Raw genomic sequence first — 23,944 nt, 5'->3', positions numbered from 1 at the left:
TAAGGACAATCCTAGTAACTACAGGCCGGTCAGTTTAACATCAGTGGTGGGTAAAGTTTTAGAAACAATAATCAAGAAAAAAATTAACGGGCACTTGGAGAGGTTTAAGCTAATTAAGGAGAGCCAACACAGGTTTGTAAAAGGAAGATCGTGTTTGACTAATCTAATTGAATTTTTTGATGAAGTAACAGGGAGGATTGATGAAGGGAATGCAATGTCTTTTTGGATTTTCAGAAGGCGTTTGACAAAGTACCACATAGAAGGCTCGCTAACAAAATTGAGGCTCTTGGAGTAGGTGGGTCAGTGACAGCTTGGATAAGGAATTGGCTTAAGGACAGAAAACAGCAAATTGTGGTAAATGGCTGTTTTTCAGACTGGAGGATGGCAGACAGTGGTGTTCCCCAAGGGTCAGTGCTGGGGCCACTGCTTTTTTGATATATATAAATGACCTGGATATTGGAATACAGAGTCGAATTTCTAAATTTGCCAATGACACCAAACTTGGGGTGTGGCAAACAGTGAGGATGATACCAATCGACTGCAACGGGACATAGAAAGGCTAGTAGAATGGGCAGTCAAGTGGCAGATGGAATCTAATACAGAGAAGTGTGAGGTGATGCATTCTGGCAGAAGGAACAGGGAGAGGCAATATACACTTAATGGTACAGTTTTAAAGAGTGTGCAGGGACAGAGGGACCTGGGAGTTAATGTGCATAGGTCCCTGAAGGTGGCAGGACATATTGAGAGAGTGGTTAGCAAAGTGTATGGGATCTTGGGCTTCATAAATAGAGGTATTCAGTACAAAAGTAGAGAAATTATGCTGAACCTTTACAAAGCGCTGGTTAGGCCACAACTGGAGTTTTGCGTCCAGTTCTGGTCACCACATTTTAGGAAGGATGTGAAGGCCCTCGAGAGGGTGCAGAGGAGATTGACCAGAATGGTTCCAGGGATGGGGGATCTTAGCTACAAGGACAGGTTGGAGAAGCTGGATTTGTTTTCATTAGAGCAAAGGAGGTTGAGGGATGATTTGATGGAGGTGTACAAGATTATGACGGGTTTGGATAGGCTAGACGGGGAAAGGCTGTTCCCACTAGTTGATGGTACAAGGACTAGGAGACACAGATTTAACGTTTGGGCAAGAGATACAGAGGGGACGTGAGGAAAAACTTTTTTACGCAGCGAGTGGTGATGACCTGGAACTCGCTGCCGACGGAAGTGGTGGAAGCGGAGAGACGCGATGTTTTCAAGGGGAGACTGGATAGGCACTTGAGGGAAATAAACTTGCAGGGCTACGGGGATAGAGCGGGGGAATGGGACTGACTGGATTGTTCTCCAGAGAGCCGGCACGGACCCAATGGGCCGAATGGGCTCCTTCTGTGCCGTTATGACTCTCTCCCTCTTTCATTCTTTCTCTCACAAGCAGCCCTCGCACCGGGCGCCGGCTCAGTTCCCATTGAGCAGCCTCGGGGGAAGCGATGTGGGGCGCGATGGGGCCAAGGCTGCGGAAGCCGCCCCTCGCTCGCTGCCAATTGGGTTGATCCAGATTCCCATCATCTCCATCCAGCCTGTTGCCCCCATCTCCCCCCTACAAATCCAGGCTGGGGTTTATTGGAGGGTGGGGCCATTCCCAATTCCAGGAGCTCAGCCCGTTGACCACCTTCTCCCACTGGAACAGAGCAGTGCGCAGGCGCAGTTTGCGGGACCCGCAGCTCCAGCCGCCGCTCGCCCTCACACCAGGCGGCGCCACTGAGCAGGACAGCCGGCGGCCCCGGGGATTGGTCCTGTCAAACATCAATCAAAGGCCAGCAGCCAATCCGCTTGGCCTAAGTCCCGCCTCCAACCGCCATCCATTGCTGGGGCAAAATTCAAAGCGCCGCGACCGCAGCTCAAACTGACAAAGGTCAGCCCCGCCCACTACACCCTGCTCACTCTCCGATTGGTGGCTGCGGGGGTGGGTGGGGCGATAAAGGGCCAATCAGTGCACTCTCCGCCTGGGAGCTTGGCTTTGCTCAGGTGAGCAGATCACGTGGGCTGGAAGGAAGGCGGCCACAAGGCAGCTTGTGGTTAGCACTGTTGCCTCACAGCGCCAGGGACCCAGGTTCAAATCCAGCCTCGGGTGACTCTCTGTGTGGAGTTTGCACATTCTCCCCGTGTTTGCGTGGGTTTCCTCCGGGTGCTCCGGTTTCCTCCCACAGTCCAAAGATGTGCAGGTTAGGTTGATTGGCCATGATAAAAATTGGCCCTTAGTGTTAGGGGGGATTAAATATGTGGGGTTACGGGGATAGGGCTTGGGTGGGATGGCTGTCGGTGTAGGGACCGGGTGCTAGGGTTTGGATGATCAGCCATGATCTCGTTGAATGGCGGAGCAGGCTCGAAGGGCCGAATGGCATACTCCTGCTCCTTGTTTCTATGTTTCTATGTCACTGGGCCTCTTGTATTGGAGAATGAAGGAGGAGGGAGTTTAAAACATACTATTACCGCACTTAATCGTCAAATAACTATGTATTTCAAAAAATAAAGCAGTGATTTGAAATGGAAAACTTGCATTTATAGAGAGGCTTCTGTGATCTCAGGATGTCCCAAAGCGCTTTACAGACAATGAATACTTGTGTTGTGTTACAGGGGGTCCGGGAAATTTTTATAACATGGGAGGGGCCTCACAGAACCCCTGATCTACACTGTCCCATCAAACACTCCCAGGGCAGGTACAGCACAGGTTAGATACAGAGTAAAGCTCCCTCTACACTGTCCCATCAAATACTCCCAGAGCAGGTACAGCACGGGTTCGATACAGAGTAAAGCTCCCTCTACACTGTCCCATCAAATACTCCCAGAGCAGGTACAGCACGGGTTAGATACAGAGTAAAGCTCCCTCTACACTGTCCCATCAAACACTCCCAGGGCAGGTACAGCACAGGTTAGATACAGAGTAAAGCTCCCTCTACACTGTCCCATCAAATACTCCCAGAGCAGGTACAGCACGGGTTAGATACAGAGTAAAGCTCCCTCTACACTGTCCCATCAAACACTCCCAGGGCAGGTACAGCACGGTTTAGATACAGAGTAAAGCTCCCTCTACACTGCCCCATCAAACACTCCCAGGCAGGTACAGCACGGGTTAGGTACAGAGTAAAGCTCCCTCTACACTGTCCCATCAAACACTCCCAGGGCAGGTACAGCACGGGTTAGATACAGAGTAAAGCTCCCTCTACACTGTCCCATCAAACACTCCCAGGCAGGTACAGCACGGGTTAGATACAGAGTAAAGCTCCCTCTACACTGTCCCATCAAACACTCCCAGGGCAGGAACAGCACGGGTTAAATACAGAGTAAAGCTCCCTCTACACTGTCCCATCAAACACTCCCAGGGCAGGTACAGCACGGGTTAGATACAGAGTAAAGCTCCCTCTACATTGTCCCATCAAACACTCCCAGGGCAGGTACAGCACGGGTTAGATACAGAGTAAATCTCCCCCTACACTGTCCCATCAAACACTCCGAGGGCAGGTACAGCGCGGGTGAGATACAAAGTAAAGCCCCCTCTACACTATCCCATCACACACTCCCAGGGCAGGTACAGCACGGGTTAGATACAGAGTAAAGCTCCCTCTACACTGTCCCATCAAACACTCCCAGGGCAGGTGCAGCACGGGTTAGATACAGAGTAAAGCTCCCTCTACACTGTCCCATCAAACACTCCCAGGGCAGGTACAGCACAGGTTAGATGCAGAGTAAATCTCCCTCTACACTGTCCCATCAAACACTCCCTGGACAGGTACAGCATGGATTAGATACAGAGTAAAGCTCCCTCTACACTGTCCCATCAAACACTGCCAGGGCAGGTACAGCATGGGTTAGATACAGAGTAAAGCTCCCTCTACACTGTCCCATCAAACACTCCCAGGGCAGGTACAGCACGGGTTAGATACAGAGTAAAGCTCCCTCTACACTGTCCCATCAAACACTCCCAGAGCAGGTACAGCACGGGTTAGATACAGAGTAAAGCTCCCTCTACACTGTCCCATCAAACACTCCCAGGGCAGGTACAGCACGGGTTAGTTACAGAGTAAAGCTCCCACTACACTGTCCCATCAAACACTCCCAGGACAGGTACAGCACGGGTTAGATACAGAGTAAAGCTCCCTCTACACTGTCCCATCAAACACTCCCAGGGCAGGTACAGCACAGGTTAGATACAGAGTAAAGCTCCCTCTACACTGCCCCATCAAACACTCCCAGGCAGGTACAGCACGGGTTAGGTACAGAGTAAAGCTCCCTCTACACTGTCCCATCAAACACTCCCAGGGCAGGTACAGCACGGGTTAGATACAGAGTAAAGCTCCCTCTACACTGTCCCATCAAACACTCCCAGGCAGGTACAGCACGGGTTAGATACAGAGTAAAGCTCCCTCTACACTGTCCCATCAAACACTCCCAGGGCAGGAACAGCACGGGTTAAATACAGAGTAAAGCTCCCTCTACACTGTCCCATCAAACACTCCCAGGGCAGGTACAGCACGGGTTAGATACAGAGTAAAGCTCCCTCTACATTGTCCCATCAAACACTCCCAGGGCAGGTACAGCACGGGTTAGATACAGAGTAAATCTCCCCCTACACTGTCCCATCAAACACTCCGAGGGCAGGTACAGCGCGGGTGAGATACAAAGTAAAGCCCCCTCTACACGATCCCATCACACACTCCCAGGGCAGGTACAGCACGGGTTAGATACAGAGTAAAGCTCCCTCTACACTGTCCCATCAAACACTCCCAGGGCAGGTGCAGCACGGGTTAGATACAGAGTAAAGCTCCCTCTACACTGTCCCATCAAACACTCCCAGGGCAGGTACAGCACAGGTTAGATGCAGAGTAAATCTCCCTCTACACTGTCCCATCAAACACTCCCTGGACAGGTACAGCATGGATTAGATACAGAGTAAAGCTCCCTCTACACTGTCCCATCAAACACTGCCAGGGCAGGTACAGCATGGGTTAGATACAGAGTAAAGCTCCCTCTTCACTGTCCCATCAAACACTCCCAGGGCAGGTACACCACGGGTTAGATACAGAGTAAAGCTCCCTCTACACTGTCCCATCAAACACTCCCAGAGCAGGTACAGCACGGGTTAGATACAGAGTAAAGCTCCCTCTACACTGTCCCATCAAACACTCCCAGGGCAGGTACAGCACGGGTTAGATACAGAGTAAAGCTCCCACTACACTGTCCCATCAAACACTCCCAGGACAGGTACAGCACGGGTTAGATACAGAGTAAAGCTCCCTCTACACTGTCCCATCAAACACTGCCAGGGCAGGTACAGCACGGGTTAGATACAGAGTAAAGCTCCCTCTACACTGTCCCATCAAACACTCCCAGGGCAGGTGCAGCACGGGTTAGATACAGAGTAAAGCTCCCTCTACACTGTCCCATCAAACACTCCCAGGGCAGGTGCAGCACGGGTTAGATACAGAGTAAATCTCCCCCTACACTGTCCCATCAAACACTCCGAGGGCAGGTACAGCGCGGGTGAGATACAAAGTAAAGCCCCCTCTACACTTTCCCATCACACACTCCCAGGGCAGGTACAGCACGGGTTAGATACAGAGTAAAGCTCCCTCTACACTGTCCCATCAAACACTCCCAGGGCAGGTGCAGCACGGGTTAGATACAGAGTAAAGCTCCCTCTACACTGTCCCATCAAACACTCCCAGGGCAGGTACAGCACAGGTTAGATGCAGAGTAAATCTCCCTCTACACTGTCCCATCAAACACTCCCTGGACAGGTACAGCATGGATTAGATACAGAGTAAAGCTCCCTCTACACTGTCCCATCAAACACTGCCAGGGCAGGTACAGCATGGGTTAGATACAGAGTAAAGCTCCCTCTACACTGTCCCATCAAACACTCCCAGGGCAGGTACAGCACGGGTTAGATACAGAGTAAAGCTCCCTCTACACTGTCCCATCAAACACTCCCAGAGCAGGTACAGCACGGGTTAGATACAGAGTAAAGCTCCCTCTACACTGTCCCATCAAACACTCCCAGGGCAGGTACAGCACGGGTTAGATACAGAGTAAAGCTCCCACTACACTGTCCCATCAAACACTCCCAGGACAGGTACAGCACGGGTTAGATACAGAGTAAAGCTCCCTCTACACTGCCCCATCAAACACTCCCAGGCAGGTACAGCACGGGTTAGGTACAGAGTAAAGCTCCCTCTACACTGTCCCATCAAACACTCCCAGGGCAGGTACAGCACGGGTTAGATACAGAGTAAAGCTCCCTCTACACTGTCCCATCAAACACTCCCAGGGCAGGTACAGCACAGGTTAGATGCAGAGTAAATCTCCCTCTACACTGTCCCATCAAACACTCCCTGGACAGGTACAGCATGGATTAGATACAGAGTAAAGCTCCCTCTACACTGTCCCATCAAACACTGCCAGGGCAGGTGTGGTAAACCACTGTATTGTATATTGCCACCTCTGGGTGGCGCTGTGTATGGAGGCATGCCTCAGCTGACTCCACCCACCACTGTGTGGGTTTCGTTCAGACTTGTTCAGTCACTCACGAAGAAGCATGGTCTCTTCTTAGCTAATAAAAGCCTTATTCATCTCTTCTTTCGACTCATCATCTCTTCTTCGACTCATCACCTTTTATGAAGTAATTGATAAGCGTATCAATTTTATTAGCTAAAAGTTAAATGGCGACACCTGAGGAGCAACAACAGCAACGGATACAGCAGACATTGCTGAGAGCCCTCAGACCACCACGCCTGGACCTCGACCCTCAAGATGTGGGTGCATCAGCCAAGTTTGAACACTGGCTGAGCTGCTTTGAATCCTTCCTCGCAATCTCACAGGTTACAGAGGAGGATCACAAACTGAAAATTTTGACCGCCCAGGTGAGCCATCAAGTATATATGCTAATCCGGGACTCTAATACGTACGTGGCGGCCCTCGAGCTACTAAAAGGGCAATATACGCGCCCAGTGAACACAATTTACGCCCGACACCTCTTGGGATCCCGCAGGCAGCAACCGGGAGAATCGGTAGGGGCATTTGCACGGGCGCTACTGGCACTCTGCAGAGACTGCGATTGTAAAGCGGTAACGGCTGTGGAGCACGCGCAGGGACTCGCCTGTGATGCCTTCGTCAGGGGCCTCCAGTCAGACCACACCCGGCAGAGACTGCTAGAAAGCAAGGAACCCGACCTGAAGACGGCCATTGCCCTTGCGCTCTCGTTAGAGGAGGCCCACCGAAACCTCGAGGCATACCCCCGTAACGGCGCCGAGACATGGCAATCGAAACCGTGGGACACGGGACCGCCGCCCCCGGCACCAACCGCTGCAGCGACCCAACCGAGACAGCAGCCTCCGGTAAGAACTGCTTCGATGCCCAGTAACCAGGCCCAAAAATGCTATTTCTGTGGCCAGTTAAAACATCCCAGAGCGCACTGCCCAGCTAAGACAGCTACCTGCTCGGGCTGCGGGAAGAAAGGCCATTACGCTAACGCCTGCAAGGGGAAGCCAGCCAGCAGCGCAGCGTGCGGGCCGTGGGAGCAGCCATCTTATCCGCCATTTTGTGTACCCCCGGCCGCATGGCATCCGCCGCCATCGTATCCAACGCACTCAACCGCCATTTCGTCACCGGAACCGACCACCGTCTCGGCGGATGACTATAGTGACTCACTAAGCCACATACTGGCCTCCGTGACGCTGGATCAAGGCCACCCTCACCATCTATCCAGCTCCATGATGGATATCGCGGTAAACGGCCGCGCCACCAGTTGCCTGATCGACAGCGGGAGCACAGAGAGTTTCGTCCACCCCGACACGGTACGTAGCCACTCCCTCACGATTCTGCCAACGCACCATCGCATTTCTATGGCGTCCAAGTCCCAGTCAATGGACATCAGCGGCTACTGTGTGGTGACCCTGTCAGTAGGGGGCACTGAATATCAAAAATTTAAACTGCTAGTCCTGCCCCGTCTTTGCGCTGCCGTCCTGCTAGGGTTGGATTTTCAGTGCCACCTTAAGAGTGTCACACTAGCATACGGTGGACCCCTCCCCCCACTCACAGTCTGCAACCAACAACTTTTTAATCGCCCGCTGCAAACCACCTGCAGCCTTTCCACATTAAAAGTCCCCCCCCCTCCCCTGTTCGCTAACCTCACCCGCGACTGTAAACCCATCGCTACCAAAAGCAGGCGGTACAGTGCCAGGGACAGAGCTTTTATCAGCTCTGAGGTGGAGCGGCTCTTGAAGGAGGGCATTATCGAAGGTAGCACTAGCCCCTGGCGAGCCCAGGTTGTAGTCGTTAAAACCACTGCAAAACGCCGCATGGTAATCGACTACAGCCAAACCATAAACCGGTACACCCAGCTGGACGCGTACCCCCTCCCTCGCATATCTGATATGGTCAATCAGATTGCGCAATACAAAGTATTCTCCACCATCGACCTTAAGTCAGCGTACCACCAGCTGCCCATCCGCCATGAGGACCGCCAGTATACTGCCTTCGAGGCAAACGGCCGCCTCTACCACTTCCTTAGGGTCCCCTTCGGCGTCACCAACGGGGTTTCGGTCTTCCAAAGGGAGATGGACCGAATGGTTGACCAGAACGCGCTGCGGGCAACCTTCCCCTATTTGGATAACGTCACCATCTGCGGCCACGACCAGCAGGACCACGACGTTAATCTAGCAAATTTCCTCCGTACGGCCCAACGGCTGAACCTAACATACAATAAGGAAAAATGTATGTTTCACACCAAGCGCCTGGCCATCCTCGGCTGCGTGGTGGAGAACGGAGTCATCGGGCCCGACCCCGACAGAATGCGCCCCCTAATGGAGCTACCCCTTCCCCACTGCCAAAAAGCACTGAAGAGATGCCTGGGGTTTTTCTCCTACTACGCCCAGTGGGTGCCCCTCTATGCAGACAAAGCCAGGCCCCTCATCAAAGCCACCTCCTTCCCCCTGACACCAGAGGCGTGTGCAGCCTTCACTCTTATCAAGAACGATATCGCGAAGGCCGCAATGCACGCGGTGGATGAGTCCATCCCCTTCCAAGTGGAGAGCGATGCCTCCGACTTCGCCCTAGCCGCGACCCTTAACCAGGCGGGCAGACCCGTGGCCTTTTTCTCAAGGACCCTCCAGGGCCCCGAGACGAGACACTCCTCCGTCGAAAAGGAGGCCCAGGCTATTGTAGAAGCGGTGCGTCACTGGAGGCATTACCTGGCCGGGAAACGATTTACCCTGCTCACTGACCAGCGTTCAGTAGCTTTTATGTTTAATAATAAGCAGAGGGGTAAAATCAAGAACGACAAGATCTTGAGGTGGAGAATCGAACTCTCCACCTACAATTATGATATCTTGTATCGGCCAGGGAAACTCAATGAGCCCCCAGATGCCCTATCACGTGGTACATGCGCCAACGCGCAGAGCGATAGGCTGCAGTCCCTCCACAATGACCTCTGCCACCCGGGGGTCACCAGGTTTTTCCATTTTATCAAATCCCGTAACCTGCCCTACTCCATCGAGGAGGTCAGGACCATGACCAAGAGCTGCCAAATCTGCGCCGAGTGCAAACCGCACTTCTATAGGCCGGACAGAGCAAGCCTGATCAAGGCCACCCGCCCCTTCGAACGCCTGAGCGTCGATTTTAAAGGGCCCCTCCCCTCCGCTGACCGCAATGTGTACTTCCTCAACATAGTTGATGAGTACTCCCGTTTCCCCTTTGCCATCCCTTGCCCAGACATGACCAGTACCACGGTCATCAAGTGTCTGAATGACATCTTCGCTCTGTTCGGGTTCCCCAGCTATATACATAGCGACAGGGGCTCATCGTTCATGAGCGACGAACTTCGGCAGTACCTGCTAACAAGAGGTATCGCCACGAGCAGGACCACCAGTTACAACCCCCGGGGGAACGGCCAGGTGGAAAGGGAGAACGCGACGGTTTGGAAGGCAGTCCTCTTAGCACTAAAATCTAAGGGCCTTCCGACCTCCCGCTGGCAGGAGGTCCTCCCTGCAGCGCTTCACTCCATTCGGTCACTGCTTTGTACTGCCACTAATGCGACCCCTCATGAGAAAATGTTCGTTTTCCCCCGGAAGTCTACATCGGGAACCTCGCTACCGGCATGGTTGACTTCTCCTGGGCCCGTCCTACTGCGGAGGCACGTGAGGACGCATAAAACGGACCCCCTGGTCGAGCGGGTGCACCTCCTACACGCCAACCCCCAGTATGCCTGGGTGACATACCCAGACGGGCGGGAGGACACGGTCTCCATACGAGATCTCGCACCCTCGGGTACCCCTGAATTACCACCGTTATCCCCCTTACCACCGTTATCCCCCTTACCACTGTTATCCCCCACCACCCCTCCCAACCCAACCCCTGCAGACGGCATGCCAAAGCCCCAGGAATCTTCGCCAACCACCCAGACACCAGACCCGACGTCGGATGCTGCAACACCACCGCTGCCACCACGACGATCAGGACGTCAGACAAGGCCTCCTGATAGACTTAACTTGTAGTACCCTTCACCCCGCCGGACTTCACATTAAACAAGGGGTGAATGTGGTAAACCACTGTATTGTATATTGCCACCTCTGGGTGGCGCTGTGTATGGAGGCATGCCTCAGCTGACTCCACCCACCACTGTGTGGGTTTCGTTCAGACTTGTTCAGTCACTCACGAAGAAGCATGGTCTCTTCTTAGCTAATAAAAGCCTTATTCATCTCTTCTTTCGACTCATCATCTCTTCTTCGACTCATCACCTTTTATGAAGTAATTGATAAGCGTATCAGCAGGTACAGCATGGGTTAGATACAGAGTAAAGCTCCCTCTACACTGTCCCATCAAACACTCCCAGGGCAGGTACAGCACGGGTTAGATACAGAGTAAAGCTCCCTCTACACTGTCCCATCAAACACTCCCAGAGCAGGTACAGCACGGGTTAGATACAGAGTAAAGCTCCCTCTACACTGTCCCATCAAACACTCCCAGGGCAGGTACAGCACGGGTTAGATACAGAGTAAAGCTCCCACTACACTGTCCCATCAAACACTCCCAGGACAGGTACAGCACGGGTTAGATACAGAGTAAAGCTCCCTCTACACTGTCCCATCAAACACTCCCAGGGCAGGTACAGCACGGGTTAGATACAGACTAAAGCTCCCTCTACACTGCCCCATCAAACACTCCCAGGCAGGTACAGCACGGGTTAGGTACAGAGTAAAGCTCCCTCTACACTGTCCCATCAAACACTCCCAGGGCAGGTACAGCACGGGTTAGATACAGAGTAAAGCTCCCTCTACACTGTCCCATCAAACACTCCCAGGCAGGTACAGCACGGGTTAGATACAGAGTAAAGCTCCCTCTACATTGTCCCATCAAACACTCCCAGGGCAGGTACAGCACGGGTTAGATACAGAGTAAATCTCCCCCTACACTGTCCCATCAAACACTCCGAGGGCAGGTACAGCGCGGGTGAGATACAAAGTAAAGCCCCCTCTACACTATCCCATCACACACTCCCAGGGCAGGTACAGCACGGGTTAGATACAGAGTAAAGCTCCCTCTACACTGTCCCATCAAACACTCCCAGGGCAGGTGCAGCACGGGTTAGATACAGAGTGAAGCTCCCTCTACACTGTCCCATCAAACACTCCCAGGGCAGGTACAGCACAGGTTAGATGCAGAGTAAATCTCCCTCTACACTGTCCCATCAAACACTCCCTGGACAGGTACAGCATGGATTAGATACAGAGTAAAGCTCCCTCTACACTGTCCCATCAAACACTGCCAGGGCAGGTACAGCATGGGTTAGATACAGAGTAAAGCTCCCTCTACACTGTCCCATCAAACACTCCCAGGACAGGTACAGCACGGGTTAGATACAGAGTAAAGCTCCCTCTACACTGTCCCATCAAACACTCCCTGGACAGGTACAGCATGGATTAGATACAGAGTAAAGCTCCCTCTACACTGTCCCATCAAACACTGCCAGGGCAGGTACAGCATGGGTTAGATACAGAGTAAAGCTCCCTCTACACTGTCCCATCAAACACTCCCAGGACAGGTACAGCACGGGTTAGATACAGAGTAAAGCTCCCTCTACACTGTCCCATCAAACACTCCCAGGGCAGGTACAGCACGGGTTAGATACAGAGTAAAGCTCCCACTACACTGTCCCATCAAACACTCCCAGGACAGGTACAGCACGGGTTAGATACAGAGTAAAGCTCCCTCTACACTGTCCCATCAAACACTGCCAGGGCAGGTACATGGACATGATATCGATACATTCCCTGGATACCAAAGCTAGGAGAGGAACTCTGGATGGTATGGGTAGCTGGGAGTTGTCCATGAGTAACTGAAGGCATCAGACCTGAAATAATCTACAGTGATGATCGGGTGTTAGTCGTGTCTCAGTGGGAGCACTCTCTCTCTCTCTCTCTCTCTCTCTCTGTGTCTCAGTGGGAGCACTCTCTCTCACTCTCTCTCTCTCTCTCTCTCTGTGTCTCAGTGGGAGCTCTCTCTCTCTCTCTCTCTCTTGTCTCTCAGTCAGGAGGTTGTGGGATCAAGTCCACCTCCAGAGACTTGAGAACAAAATCTAGGCCGACATTCCAATGCAGTACTGAGGGATCGCAGCACTGAAAGAGGTGCTGTCTTCGGACGAGATGTTCAAACGAGGCCCCATCTGCCCTCTCAAGTGGACATAAAAGATCCCATGATGTTATTTCGAGGAGCAGGGGAGTTCTCCCTGGAGTCCTGGCCAACATTTCTCCCTGAACCAGCATCACTAAAACAGATCATCTGGTCATTATCACAGTGCTGTGTGTGGGACCTTGCTGTGCACAAATTGGCTGCTGCATTTCCTACATTACAACAGTGACTGCTCTTCAAAAGTACTTCATTGGCTGTAAAGCACTTTGGGATGTCCTGAACTTGTGAAAGGTGCTGTATGAATACAAGTCTTTCTTTAACAAAGGAGAAAAGGCCCAAAATGGAACAGTCGGTAACAGGACATCAATTAGTCTCCTCTTATCTTAGAGACGTCAAGGACTCAATACAAAGTGTGTTTGAAACAAAGCAGTTTTATTTGACTTATTTCTAGTATATTAAACTCCAGCCCAGTTAGAGGGGTTACTAACATCAGCAGAACAAACCCCAACTGTCAGAATGAACATGGTTCAGTCCTGGATGTGATTAACAGCAGCAATAACAGCAGAATCCAACCCCTGCAGTCACTTGTGAACTTGCTGGTGTCCCAGCAGGTTGGATCAATGAGTGAATCCCTTCCCACACATGGAGCAGGTGAACGGCCTCTCCCCAGTGTGAGCTCGCTGGTGTCTCAGCAGGTGGGAGCTGTACAGAGCTCTGGTTAGAACCCATCTGGAGTATTGCGTTCAGATCTGGGCAGCGCACCTCAGGAAGGATATATTGGCATCGGAGAGAGGTTGCGGCGCAGATTCACCAGAATGATATCGGTGTGAAAGGGTTAAATTTCTTCAAAAATCTCAAGCAGGTTTGTAGGACGCGAGCATCTTTTCCAGAAGCGGGGTGAGTATCTCTAACGGCCCCTTCTCCTCCCCGGTGATCATAAACAGCATCTCTTAGGATCCCCTCAAGCATCTTCCTTGTGGTCGAGGTCACACTGATGCGCCTGTGTTCCCCTGCTCTGATTTGTCCCCTTTTTGGAAAATGGGAACTCTGTGAGCTGCCTTCCAATCTCGGGGAACAATCCCTGACTCTGTTGAGCTGTTGAAGATATGGACAAGGGCAGCGGTGGGTAAATACGGCCCGTGGGCCATTTCCAGCCCAGCAATAGATTCAATCCAGCCCAAGGCCTGGTTTCGAGGCCGAACATCCGCCGCACCCGACCCCAGCCTGACCCCAGCCCACATAACGTCAGGAGGTGGATCATTGTCTCCGAGGCAGCAGGGGAGTCACAACCACAAACAGAGGCGGGCAAATGGAATCTGCCGTTTGCTGCATCAATGTGCCTGGCTCTGTTCCATGGAGGAGCCGGCAGATTTCCAGTGTCACCCACCCCCCACCCTCCGATCTGCAAGCTCCCTGTCAGCCCTGGTTTAGCGGTTGGAGCTGGATATTGCACAGACGAGGCCCGACCATCAAAATGGCTGGGTCCTCTCGCCGAGGACATTGGACAGGCAGCACCATCGCACCGCTCGCCCGATGTCCACCCAGAATGAAAATCAGCCCCAAGAAGTCTAAGCTCAGCAATCTCAGCAACGTCAAACACATCCAAGATCCCCAATCAGCTGCAAGAGAAGGATCGACATTCCATTCTTGTCCATGTGCCAGTTGCAATTGAGCCTTTCTTTGAAAATGAGCCTGACTGAATGATCTGATCTGTGGTGTTTAATGGACTTGGGAAGCCAATCATATTTGGAAATATGAAACTGAACCCTGTATTTACTAAAAATATCAAATCTACCTTATTCAGCTGACTGATGCATCTCAATGGCAAGAGCATTGCGATAATAAAGGTTTGCAAATCAGAGCTGAATTTGCTATTTCCAATAAAAATCAACCTCAATATTTCACAAATCCGAGATGTTCCAAGAGTTTTCAATGTGGAGGACTAGACTGGATGATGATAAATATTTGGACATCTGCAAGCACACTGCCTGACACTAGATTGTCCTCCACATTACAAGCTGTCTTATCCTCTTCAGCAATGCACATCTTCAAATGAGAGAAAAGGTCGTTGCGTGTCTGGGTTTCTTCCTGCACAATGGACCTCCAGTTTGTTCCCATTTGCTCACTGCATGTGACGAGATCACTGCTTTGCTGTCAGATCACAGGCCAAATGTCAGAATTAAAGCAATTGTGGTGATAAGAGTAGCTGGAACATTATTAAGGATCAGAACCAAACTATTGTCAGGAGAAATTTGCTTGGGTTGTGTTTGAAAACAGCAGGGGGTGATTTTAACCTCACACACCCGACGGGAAACTAATGCGATCAGATCGGCCGCTTGTTTTACACCCCGCCCGATTTCACTTTTGACTGAAATCATTGGAGAGCAAAATCGGGGAAGGTGTAAACCGGGCAGGAAATTCAATCCCGTTAGGTGGGGGAGGTTCAAATTACCCCCAGCATATCTGAACTAGAAGGACAACTACTAAAAATGGCCAAAAGGACAATAAAATAACGATGGAAACAGCCTGAGCAGTTCCGCAGCAACACGAATCCCCAAATGGGAACATTTCTGCTTTTTAACCTCGTACACTATTTATCGACAAAGTACATCTCTAATTATCATCAACAGCAAGCTGCAATATCACTTATTGGAATATGATTGTTTGACTAAGTAAGAGTTTAGCCAAAGAACTACCTGCAGTTATTTTAGAAATATAATATTTTCTTACTTTAAGCAAATCCTTTGAAGTTTTCTTTTACCTTTTACTTTTTGTGGTGTGTTTTTTTCTCTTTAGGTCCCTGCACACAACCAAAGCATTCTCAGCTGAGGGAACAGGTGGGCAGCTTGCTCTGACCCTGCCGTTCTACTGTGACCCGTGGGGTCTCACCCACCAAATGGACTTCCTTGTGGGGACACGCTCACTTTCTGTTGACCCCCCTCTTTCTTCCCGACAGTCCAGTGGAGATTAAGGATTTGCAGTGTGAGGGAGAATGGGCATTAACCCACATTCCACCATTCTTTGGTGCCATTTGTTGAGCTGGCATGCTGTGCCCATCTCCGTTAATGACTTCTGATGTTCTTCAGTTTTTTGAAGCAGAAACAGTGTCCACAAAGAGCTACTTGTGCTTCAAAAGACTCGAGCCGCTCGGCCAAACAGCCACGTGGACTTTCAGTCCAACATATAATCCATCGATCGATCGATCACTCATTTCCCTCATTTAGTAACGGCAGATTTTACTATCTTACACCACATTCTGTGTATTTAAGATAGTATCTGAGGACTATCTGAATTTATGTTGATAAATTATTGGGAGGGTAGAAGTGATGCGATGCTCAACACGAAGAGTCGGACTGTTTCCGATTCACCAATTGAACACTTTGCTCTCACCAACGTGCGCGGTCCCTTTAAATGTGCTGCGCGGTTTCTCTCCCAGCGGCAGGAGCTGGTGAGCGGCCTGCGCGGGGCCTCGCCATTGCTGCGCCACCGTGCAGCCGCGCACCTTAGGGGCAACATTGGTGTGCGGCCCTCAACAGCTCACCACAACTTGTTAAGTGGCCCTCCAGCCCAAATCACTGCCCAGCCCTGCCCGAAACTATCTTTAACGGGATTCTGCCTCCTGACGGAGCTGGGAAAGATTTTGCCATTATTACCACAATTTCCAAAGATCTCTGAGCTTCTCTAATGGCTGCTTTTGTCTCCCTCAACTGTGGGTGATATTTCTCTCTATTCTGCTGTAAACTGAATTCATCTTGATCTGAACTGGCTTCAATGTAAGGCAGTTCAGGGAGTCAGGCATCATTCACCCCTAGACCTACACTGGCTGGTAAAACCCCAGTCATTTCCTTAGTAAGGATTCCTCTGGTTCCTCGCCATATATTTGTCAGGATACCGAAACCCAGCTTTCTTACCGTCCACTCCTGGAGGCCCCACTCCCTGAGCCTACAACCTTCAGCAGGGTCAGTGGTGGAGTTCAACAGCAGGAGTGACCCCAACTGTCAGAGTGAACAGGGTTCAGGCCTGGATGTGATTAACAGCAGCATCCAACCCCTGCAGTCATTTGTGAACTTGCTGGTGTCTCAGCAGGTTGGATGACCGAGTGAATCCCTTCCCACACTCGGAACAGATGAACGGCCTCTCCCCAGAGTGAACACGCTGGTGTGTCAGAAGGTGGGAAGTACTGTGGAATCCATTTCCACACACGGAACAGGTGAACGGCCAATCCCCAGTGTGAGTGCGTTGGTGTGCCAACAGATCCTTCTTGCTTTTAAAGCTCTTCTCACAGTCAGTACATTTAAAAGGTCTCTTATCAGTGTGAACAAGTTGATGTTCAGTGAGGCTGGATGGACAAGCAAGTTTCTTCTCGCACACGGAGCAGGTGAACGGCCTCTCCCCAGTGTGAACTCGCTGGTGTGTCAGAAGGGCGGATGGACGAGTAAATCCCTTCCCACACACGGAGCAGGTGAAAGGTCTCCCCCCAGTGTGAAGTCGCTGGTGTGTTTTAACGTGGGATAAACAAGTGAATCCCTTCCCACACATGGAGCAGGTGAACGGCTTCTCCCCAGTGTGAATGCTCTGGTGTCTCAGCAGATCCTTTTTGCTTTTAAAGCTCTTCTCACAGTCACAACATTTAAAAGGTCTCTTATCAGTGTGAACAAGCTGGTGTCTCAGCAGGGTGAATGAACAAGTGAATCCCTTCCCACACTCGGAGCAGGTGAACGGCCTCTCCCCAGAGTGAACATCCTCGTGTGTCAGCAGATGTGTTTTGCTTTTAAAGCTCTTCTCACAGTCAGAACATTTAAACAGTCTCATATTGGTTAGAATAAGCTGGTGTTCCAGTAGATGGGATGAACCAGTGAATGCCTTCCCACACATGGAGCAGGTGAACGGCCTCTCCTCAGAGTGAACCTGCTGGTGTGTCAGCAGAGCCTTTTTGTTTTTAAAGCTCTTCTCACAGTCAGAACATTTAAAAGGTCTCACATTGGTGTGAACAAGTTGGTGTCTCAGTAGGTGGGATGAAGAAGTGAATCCCTTCCCACACACAGAGCAGGTGAACGGCCTCTCCCCGGTGTGACTGCGCCGATGCATTTCCAGCTGATACGGGTAATCAAATCCTTTCCCACAGTCCCCACATTTCTCCCCGGTGTGACTGCGCTTGTGTTTCGCCAGGCCAGAGGATCGACCGAATCCTCATCCATACACAGAACATGTGTACGGTTTCTCCCTGCTGTGAACAGTGCTTTTTGCTTCCATGTTATGTTTGCTGATATTCAGGTCCTGATGAATTGAGTGACTCTGTCAGATCTTGATGTGATGTTTGAGTAAAATTTCCCATCGACAAATCCTCCCTTTCGAATACCCTGTAAAATGAATATAAAACAGGAAAAAGGGAGTGTGAGAGAGAACCCACAAAAACACAAAGACAGGTTGTGAAATTGAGCTCAATGAATCTGGGAAGTTGTGGGGCCGGTACTAGAAAAAAAGTAATGATGAAAGCTGCTGGATTGTCATTAAAATCCCAACTAGCTCTCTAATGTCCCTCAGGGATATGGGGATCGGGCGGGAAAGTCAAGTTGAAGTCGAAGATTAGCCATGATCATATTGAATGGCGGAGCAGGCTCGAGGGGCCGTATGGCTTACTCCTGCTCCTAATTCTTGTGTTCTTATGGAATGGAACCTGCCACCCTACCTGTCCCACGACTTCTACCGCCTAGAAGGAAAAGAGCAGCAGGTGCATGGGAACACCATCATCTGCAAGTCACACACCATCCTGACTTAGACATATATCGTCATTCCTTCATTGTCACTGGGTCACAATCCTGGAACTCCTTACCGAACAGCACTGTGGGAGCACCTTCACCACACGGACTGCAGCGGTTCAAGAAGGTGGCTCACCACCACCTTCTCCAGGGCAACTCGGGATGGGCAATAAATGCTGACCTTACCAGGGTACTGAGTTTGGATGATCAGCCATGATCTCATTGAATGGCAGAGCAGGCTCGAGGGGCCGAATGGCCTACTCCTGCTCCTATCTTCTATGTTTCTAGGAGCCACAGCTGAGTCCAGTCTTTTATACAGTTTTTTCATAACTTCCTTGCTTTTTGCACTCTACGCCTCTCCAAAAGCAAGGAAGTTATGATGAATTGTTAAACAGTTTTTTTGCACAGTGACCAAGGCTGTCTGTAGGAAAAAATTTTGCATTTGAAAGAAGCTTGTATTGTGAAGCTTGTGCCCCTTTGCCAGGCCCGCTGCCTGCGGCCCCTCTCCCAGATTCCAGCCCCAGCTCTGTGCTGACTGCGGCCCCTCTCCCAGATTCCAGCCCCAGCTCTGTGCTGACTGAGCTGCTCTCACCTGGGGACAGCGCGTCACAATCGGCCCCAGCGCACCTGAGCTGGAGAGGATGCCCCGCCTCCTAGCCGCACCGCCATTGGTTGGAGGGCCAGGCCGCCACCTCAGCCCTCTTCCTACTGGTCAGCGCTCCCGTCAGTTAGAATCACGTGCTCCGGCTCACACCGCCACCCCACGTGACGGGGCGCGGCTGAATCGCTCGGTTCGGCGTCCGGGGAGGTCCCGCCAGACTCTCAGGTTGTTTTTCTCGTATTTTACTTTATAATCTCGCTCTCCGCTCCCCCTCACCTCAATTTAAATCGATTTCCAAGACTTTACTTTACCCGGCCGCTGATTCCGTCTCTTCCCGGGCCCGGCCTTCCGTCTTTTCCCAGGAGGCCCCGCGCCGTTGCCCTGGTAACCCAGTGTGCAGGCACACTGGCAGCCTCGTATTGTGGTGGGGAGGCCGAATGAGCATGCGCGGCCCCGCCTCTCCACATTTAAAGGGACACCCAGCCCGGCCACTTTAAAGGGACTCCCTCCCCCTCTCATGTGTTCTTCTGATTAAAGGGACAGTGACAATTCCCCCCGGCCACCGCACTTTAGCAAGGATGTGAAAGACCTTGAGAGCCAGCCAGTGGCTCAGTTGGTAGCACCCTCGTCTCTGAGTCAGAAAGTTGTGGGTTCAAAGTCCCCACTCCAGGGACTCGAGCAAATCACAGAATCACAGAAACCCCACAGTGCAGATAGAGGCCATTTCGGCCCATTGAGCCTGCACCGACACACATCCCACCCGATCCCCGTAACCCCTACACCAACACATATCCCACCCTATCCCCATAACCCCACGTATTTAATCACCCCCTAACACTAAGGGTCAATTTATTATAGCCAATCAACCTAACCTGCACATCTTTGGACTGTGGGAGGAAACCGGAGCACCCGGAGGAAACCCACGCAAACACAGGGAGAATGTGCAAACTCCACACAGACAGTCACCCGAAGCCGGATTCGAACCCGGGTCCCTGGCGCTGTGAGGCAACAGTGCTAACCACTATGCCACCGTGCTGCCCGGTGGCACTATTTGCTCCCCAAATAAATCTAGGCTGATGCTCCAGGGCAGTGCCGAAGGAGCGCCGTACTGTCGGACAGGGCGGTGCTTAGGGGGCGCGGCACTGTCGGCGGGGCGGTACTGAGGGAGCGCCGCACTGTCGGAGGGACAGTACTGAGGGAGCGCTGCACTGTCGGAGGGACAGTGCTGAGGGAGCGCTGCACTGTCGGAGGGACAGTACTGAGGGAGCACTGCACTGTCGGAGGGACAGTACTGAGGGAGCGCTGCACTGTCAGAGGGGCAGTACTGAAGGAGCGCTGCACTGTCGGAGGGGCAGTACTGAGGGAGCGCCGCACTGTCGGAGGGGCAGTACTGAGGGAGTGCTGCACTATCGGCGGGGCGGTACTGAGGGAGCGCTGCACTGTCAGAGGGATGGTACTGAGGGAGCGCTGCACTGTCGGAGGGGCAGTACTGAGGGAGCGCTGCACTGTCGGAGGGACAGTACTGAGGGAGCGCCGCACTGTCGGAGGGACAGTACTGAGGGAGCACTGCACTGTCGGAGGGACAGTACTGAGGGAGCGCCGCACTGTCGGAGGGGCAGTACTGAGGGAGCGCCGCACTGTTGGAGGGGTGGTACTGAGGGAGCGCTGCACTATCGGCGGGGCGGTACTGAGGGAGCGCTGCACTGTCAGAGGGATGGTACTGAGGGAGCGCCGCACTGTCGGGGGGCAGTACTGAGGGAGCGCCGCACTGTCGGGGGGCAGTACTGAGGGAGCGCCGCACTGTCGGAGGGGCAGTACTGAGGGAGCGCCGCACTGTCGGAGGGGCAGTACTGAGGGAGCGCCGCACTGTCGGAGGGGCAGTACTGAGGGAGCGCCGCACTGTCGGAGGGGCAGTACTGAGGGAGCGCCGCACTGTCGGAGGGGCAGTACTGAGGGAGCGCCGCACTGTCGGAGTGGCAGTACTGAGGGAGCGCCGCACTGTCGGAGGGGCAGTACTGAGGGAGCGCCGCACTGTGGGAGGGGCAGTACTGAGGGAGCGCCGCACTGTTGGAGGGGCAGTACTGAGGGAGCGCCGCACTGTCGGAGGGGCAGTACTGAGGGAGCGCTGCACTGTCGGAGGGCCGTCTTTCGGATGAGACGTTCAGGTGGTCATTATTAATATGCAAATTGGCTGCAGAGTTTCCCACATTACAACAGCGACTACACTTTAAAAAGTGCTTCATTGGCTGTAAAACTATTGGTCATGAAAGGCGCTGTATAAATGCCAGTCTTTCTTTATTTTCTCTCCTATATTTACATTAATTACTTATATAAACCTGTTTTACCGTCTCTTGCAAGGGGAGGAATTGCAGATGGGCAGCTTAACGCAAACTTCACACGAAGATCTGACAGAGTCACTCGATTCATTAGGACCTGAATATCATCGACACATGGAAGCGGAAAGCAGCAATCAGAGTGCGGACAAACTGCACACGTGTCTTGTGTGTGGACGTGGATTTAACCGAAGGTGCAGCCTGGGGAGGCACAAGTGTAACCAAAGCGAGGAGAGTCCGTGCAAATGTCGGGACTGCGGGAAGGGATTCAGTTGCCTCTCTGAGCTGGAGACTCATCAACGCAGTCACTCCGTGAAATGGCCGTTCACCTGCTCCGTGTGTGGGAAGGGATTCACTCAGTCAGGCTCCCTGCGGACACACCAGCGAGTTCACACCGGGGAGAGACCGTTCACCTGCTCCATGTGCGGGAAGGGGTTCACTCAACAATCCGCCGTGCTGAGACACCAGCGAGTTCATACCGACGAGAAGCCATTCGCCTGCTCTCACTGTGAGAAGAGGTTTAACCAGTCTTGCCATTTGTTGACACACGAGCGTGTTCACACCAATGAGAGACCTTTTCAGTGCTCCGACTGCGAGAAAGGCTTCAGAAGATCCAGCGACCTGATACAGCACCAGCGAGTTCACACCGGGGAGAGGCCGTTCACCTGCTCCGTATGTGGGAAGGGATTCACTCTCTCCTCCACCCTGCTGATACACCAGCGAGCTCACACCGGGGAGAGGCCGTTCACCTGCTCCGTATGCGAGAAGGGATTCAGCCATTCTTACTCTCTGCGGGTGCACCAGCGAGTTCACACTGACAAGAGACCCTGTAAGTGCCCTAACTGTGAGAAGAGCTTTAAAAGCGCCGAAGATCTGAGGAAGCATCAACGCGTTCACACCGGGGTGAGGCCGTTCAGCTGCTCCCACTGCGGAAAGAGGTTTGGTAAGTCATCGAACCTGGTGAGACACCAGCGAGCTCACACCGGGGAGAGGCCGTTCACCTGCTCCGTGTGTGGGAAGGGATTTGTCCAGTCCTATACTCTGCTGGTACATGAACGTGTGCACACTGACGAGAGGCCCTTCTCCTGCGCCGAGTGCGGGAAAAGATTCACTCGTCCCTCCTCTCTGCGGGAACACCAGCTGGTTCACACTGACGAGAGGCCGTTTAAATGTTCCGACTGCGACAAGAGTTTCAAATGCTCCAAGGACCTGAAGATGCATCGACGCATCCACACTGGGAGAGGCCGTTCAGCTGCTCTCACTGCGGGAAGAGGTTTACGCACTCATCCGGTCTTCTGAAACACCTGCGCATCCACACCGGGGAGAGCCCGTTCCCCTGCTCAGTGTGTGAACAGCGATTCACCAGTCCATCTGACCTGCTGAGACACCAGTGAGTTCACACCGGGGCGAGGCCATTCTCCTGCTCCCTGAGTGAACAGCGATTCACCAGCCCATCTGACCTGCTGAGACACCAGCGAGTTCACACCGGGGAGAGGCCGTTCCCCTGCTCCCTGAGTGAACGGCGATTCACCAGTCCATCTGACCCGCTGAGACACCAGTGAGTTCACACCGGGGAGAGGGCGTTCACCTGCTCAGTGAGTGAGCAGCGATTCACCAGTCCATCTGACCTGCTGAGACACCAGCGAGTTCACACTGGGGAGAGGCCATTCACCTGCTCAGTGAGTGAACAGCGATTCACCAGTCCATCTGACCTGAGACACCAGCAAGTTCAGACCTGAGACACCAGCGAGTTCACACCTTTGTGCGCTGGTCCCATTCTGCTGTTAATCACATGAAGGACTAACCTGTGTCGATAATGCCGATTACGGGGTGGGGGGGGGGTTGAAGATGCTGATAACCCCAGTAACTAGGCTGCAGTTTAAGAGGTGTCAGCCTCAGCTCAGTGGGTGATTACGGGGTGGGGAGGGGGGTTTGAAGATGCTGATAACCCCAGTAACTAGGCTGCAGTTTAAGAGGTGTCAGCCTCAGCTCAGTGGGTGATTACGGGGTGGGGAGGGGGGTTTGAAGATGCTGATAACCCCAGTAACTAGGCTGCAGTTTAAGAGGTGTCAGCCTCAGCTCAGTGGGTGACTCTCTCACCTCTAGAGTCAGAAGCGCAGGAGATGTAACACCTGCCCCTATACCTCCCCCCTTCCCACTGTCCAGGGCCCCAAACACCCCTTCCAGGTGAAACAGCAATTTACTTGTACTTCTTGCAATCTAGTATACTGTATTCGCTGCTCACGATGCGGTCTCCTCTACATTGGGGAGACCAAACGCAGATTGGGTGACCGCTTTGCGGAACACCTCCGTTCAGTCCGTAAGGTTGACCCCGAGCTTCCGGTCGCCTGTCATTTTAATTCACCGCTCCATTCCCACTCGGACCTCACCGTCCTTGGCCTCTTGCATTTTTCCACGGAAGCTCAACGTAAACTCGAGGAACAGCACCTCATCTTCCGATTAGGCACTTTGCAGTCTTCCGGACTCAATATCGAGTTCAACAATTTCAGATCATAACCTCGGCCCCTATTACAATTTTACTTATATTTTTTTCTACCCCTTTGTTTAGGGTCTTCCCTTTC

General features: G+C 52.4%; 1 protein-coding gene and 1 pseudogene across 1 annotated transcript; one reads left to right on the top strand and one right to left on the bottom strand.

Moving 5' to 3' along the window:
- Positions 1–23,944, top strand: part of LOC147118687 (uncharacterized) — a 48,366-nt pseudogene that overhangs the window by 16,809 nt on the left and 7,613 nt on the right.
- Positions 12,913–19,466, bottom strand: LOC147118688 (uncharacterized). Its single transcript, XM_085984523.1, has 2 exons — positions 19,306–19,466; positions 12,913–18,029 (listed from the first exon to the last, which is right to left on the bottom strand). The coding sequence occupies exon 2, from the start codon at positions 17,755–17,757 to the stop codon at positions 16,726–16,728; it is 1,032 nt and encodes a 343-aa protein (XP_085840649.1). The 5' UTR covers positions 17,758–18,029; positions 19,306–19,466; the 3' UTR covers positions 12,913–16,725.

The sequence above is a fragment of the Somniosus microcephalus genome, chromosome 4, assembly GCF_052327205.1.
Source record: "Somniosus microcephalus isolate GS21.2 chromosome 4, FLI_Smic_1.0, whole genome shotgun sequence".
Taxonomy (NCBI): Eukaryota; Metazoa; Chordata; class Chondrichthyes; order Squaliformes; family Somniosidae; genus Somniosus; species Somniosus microcephalus.
Note: the sequence above shows the minus strand (reverse complement) of the source record. Positions and strands in the feature narration are given on the sequence as shown.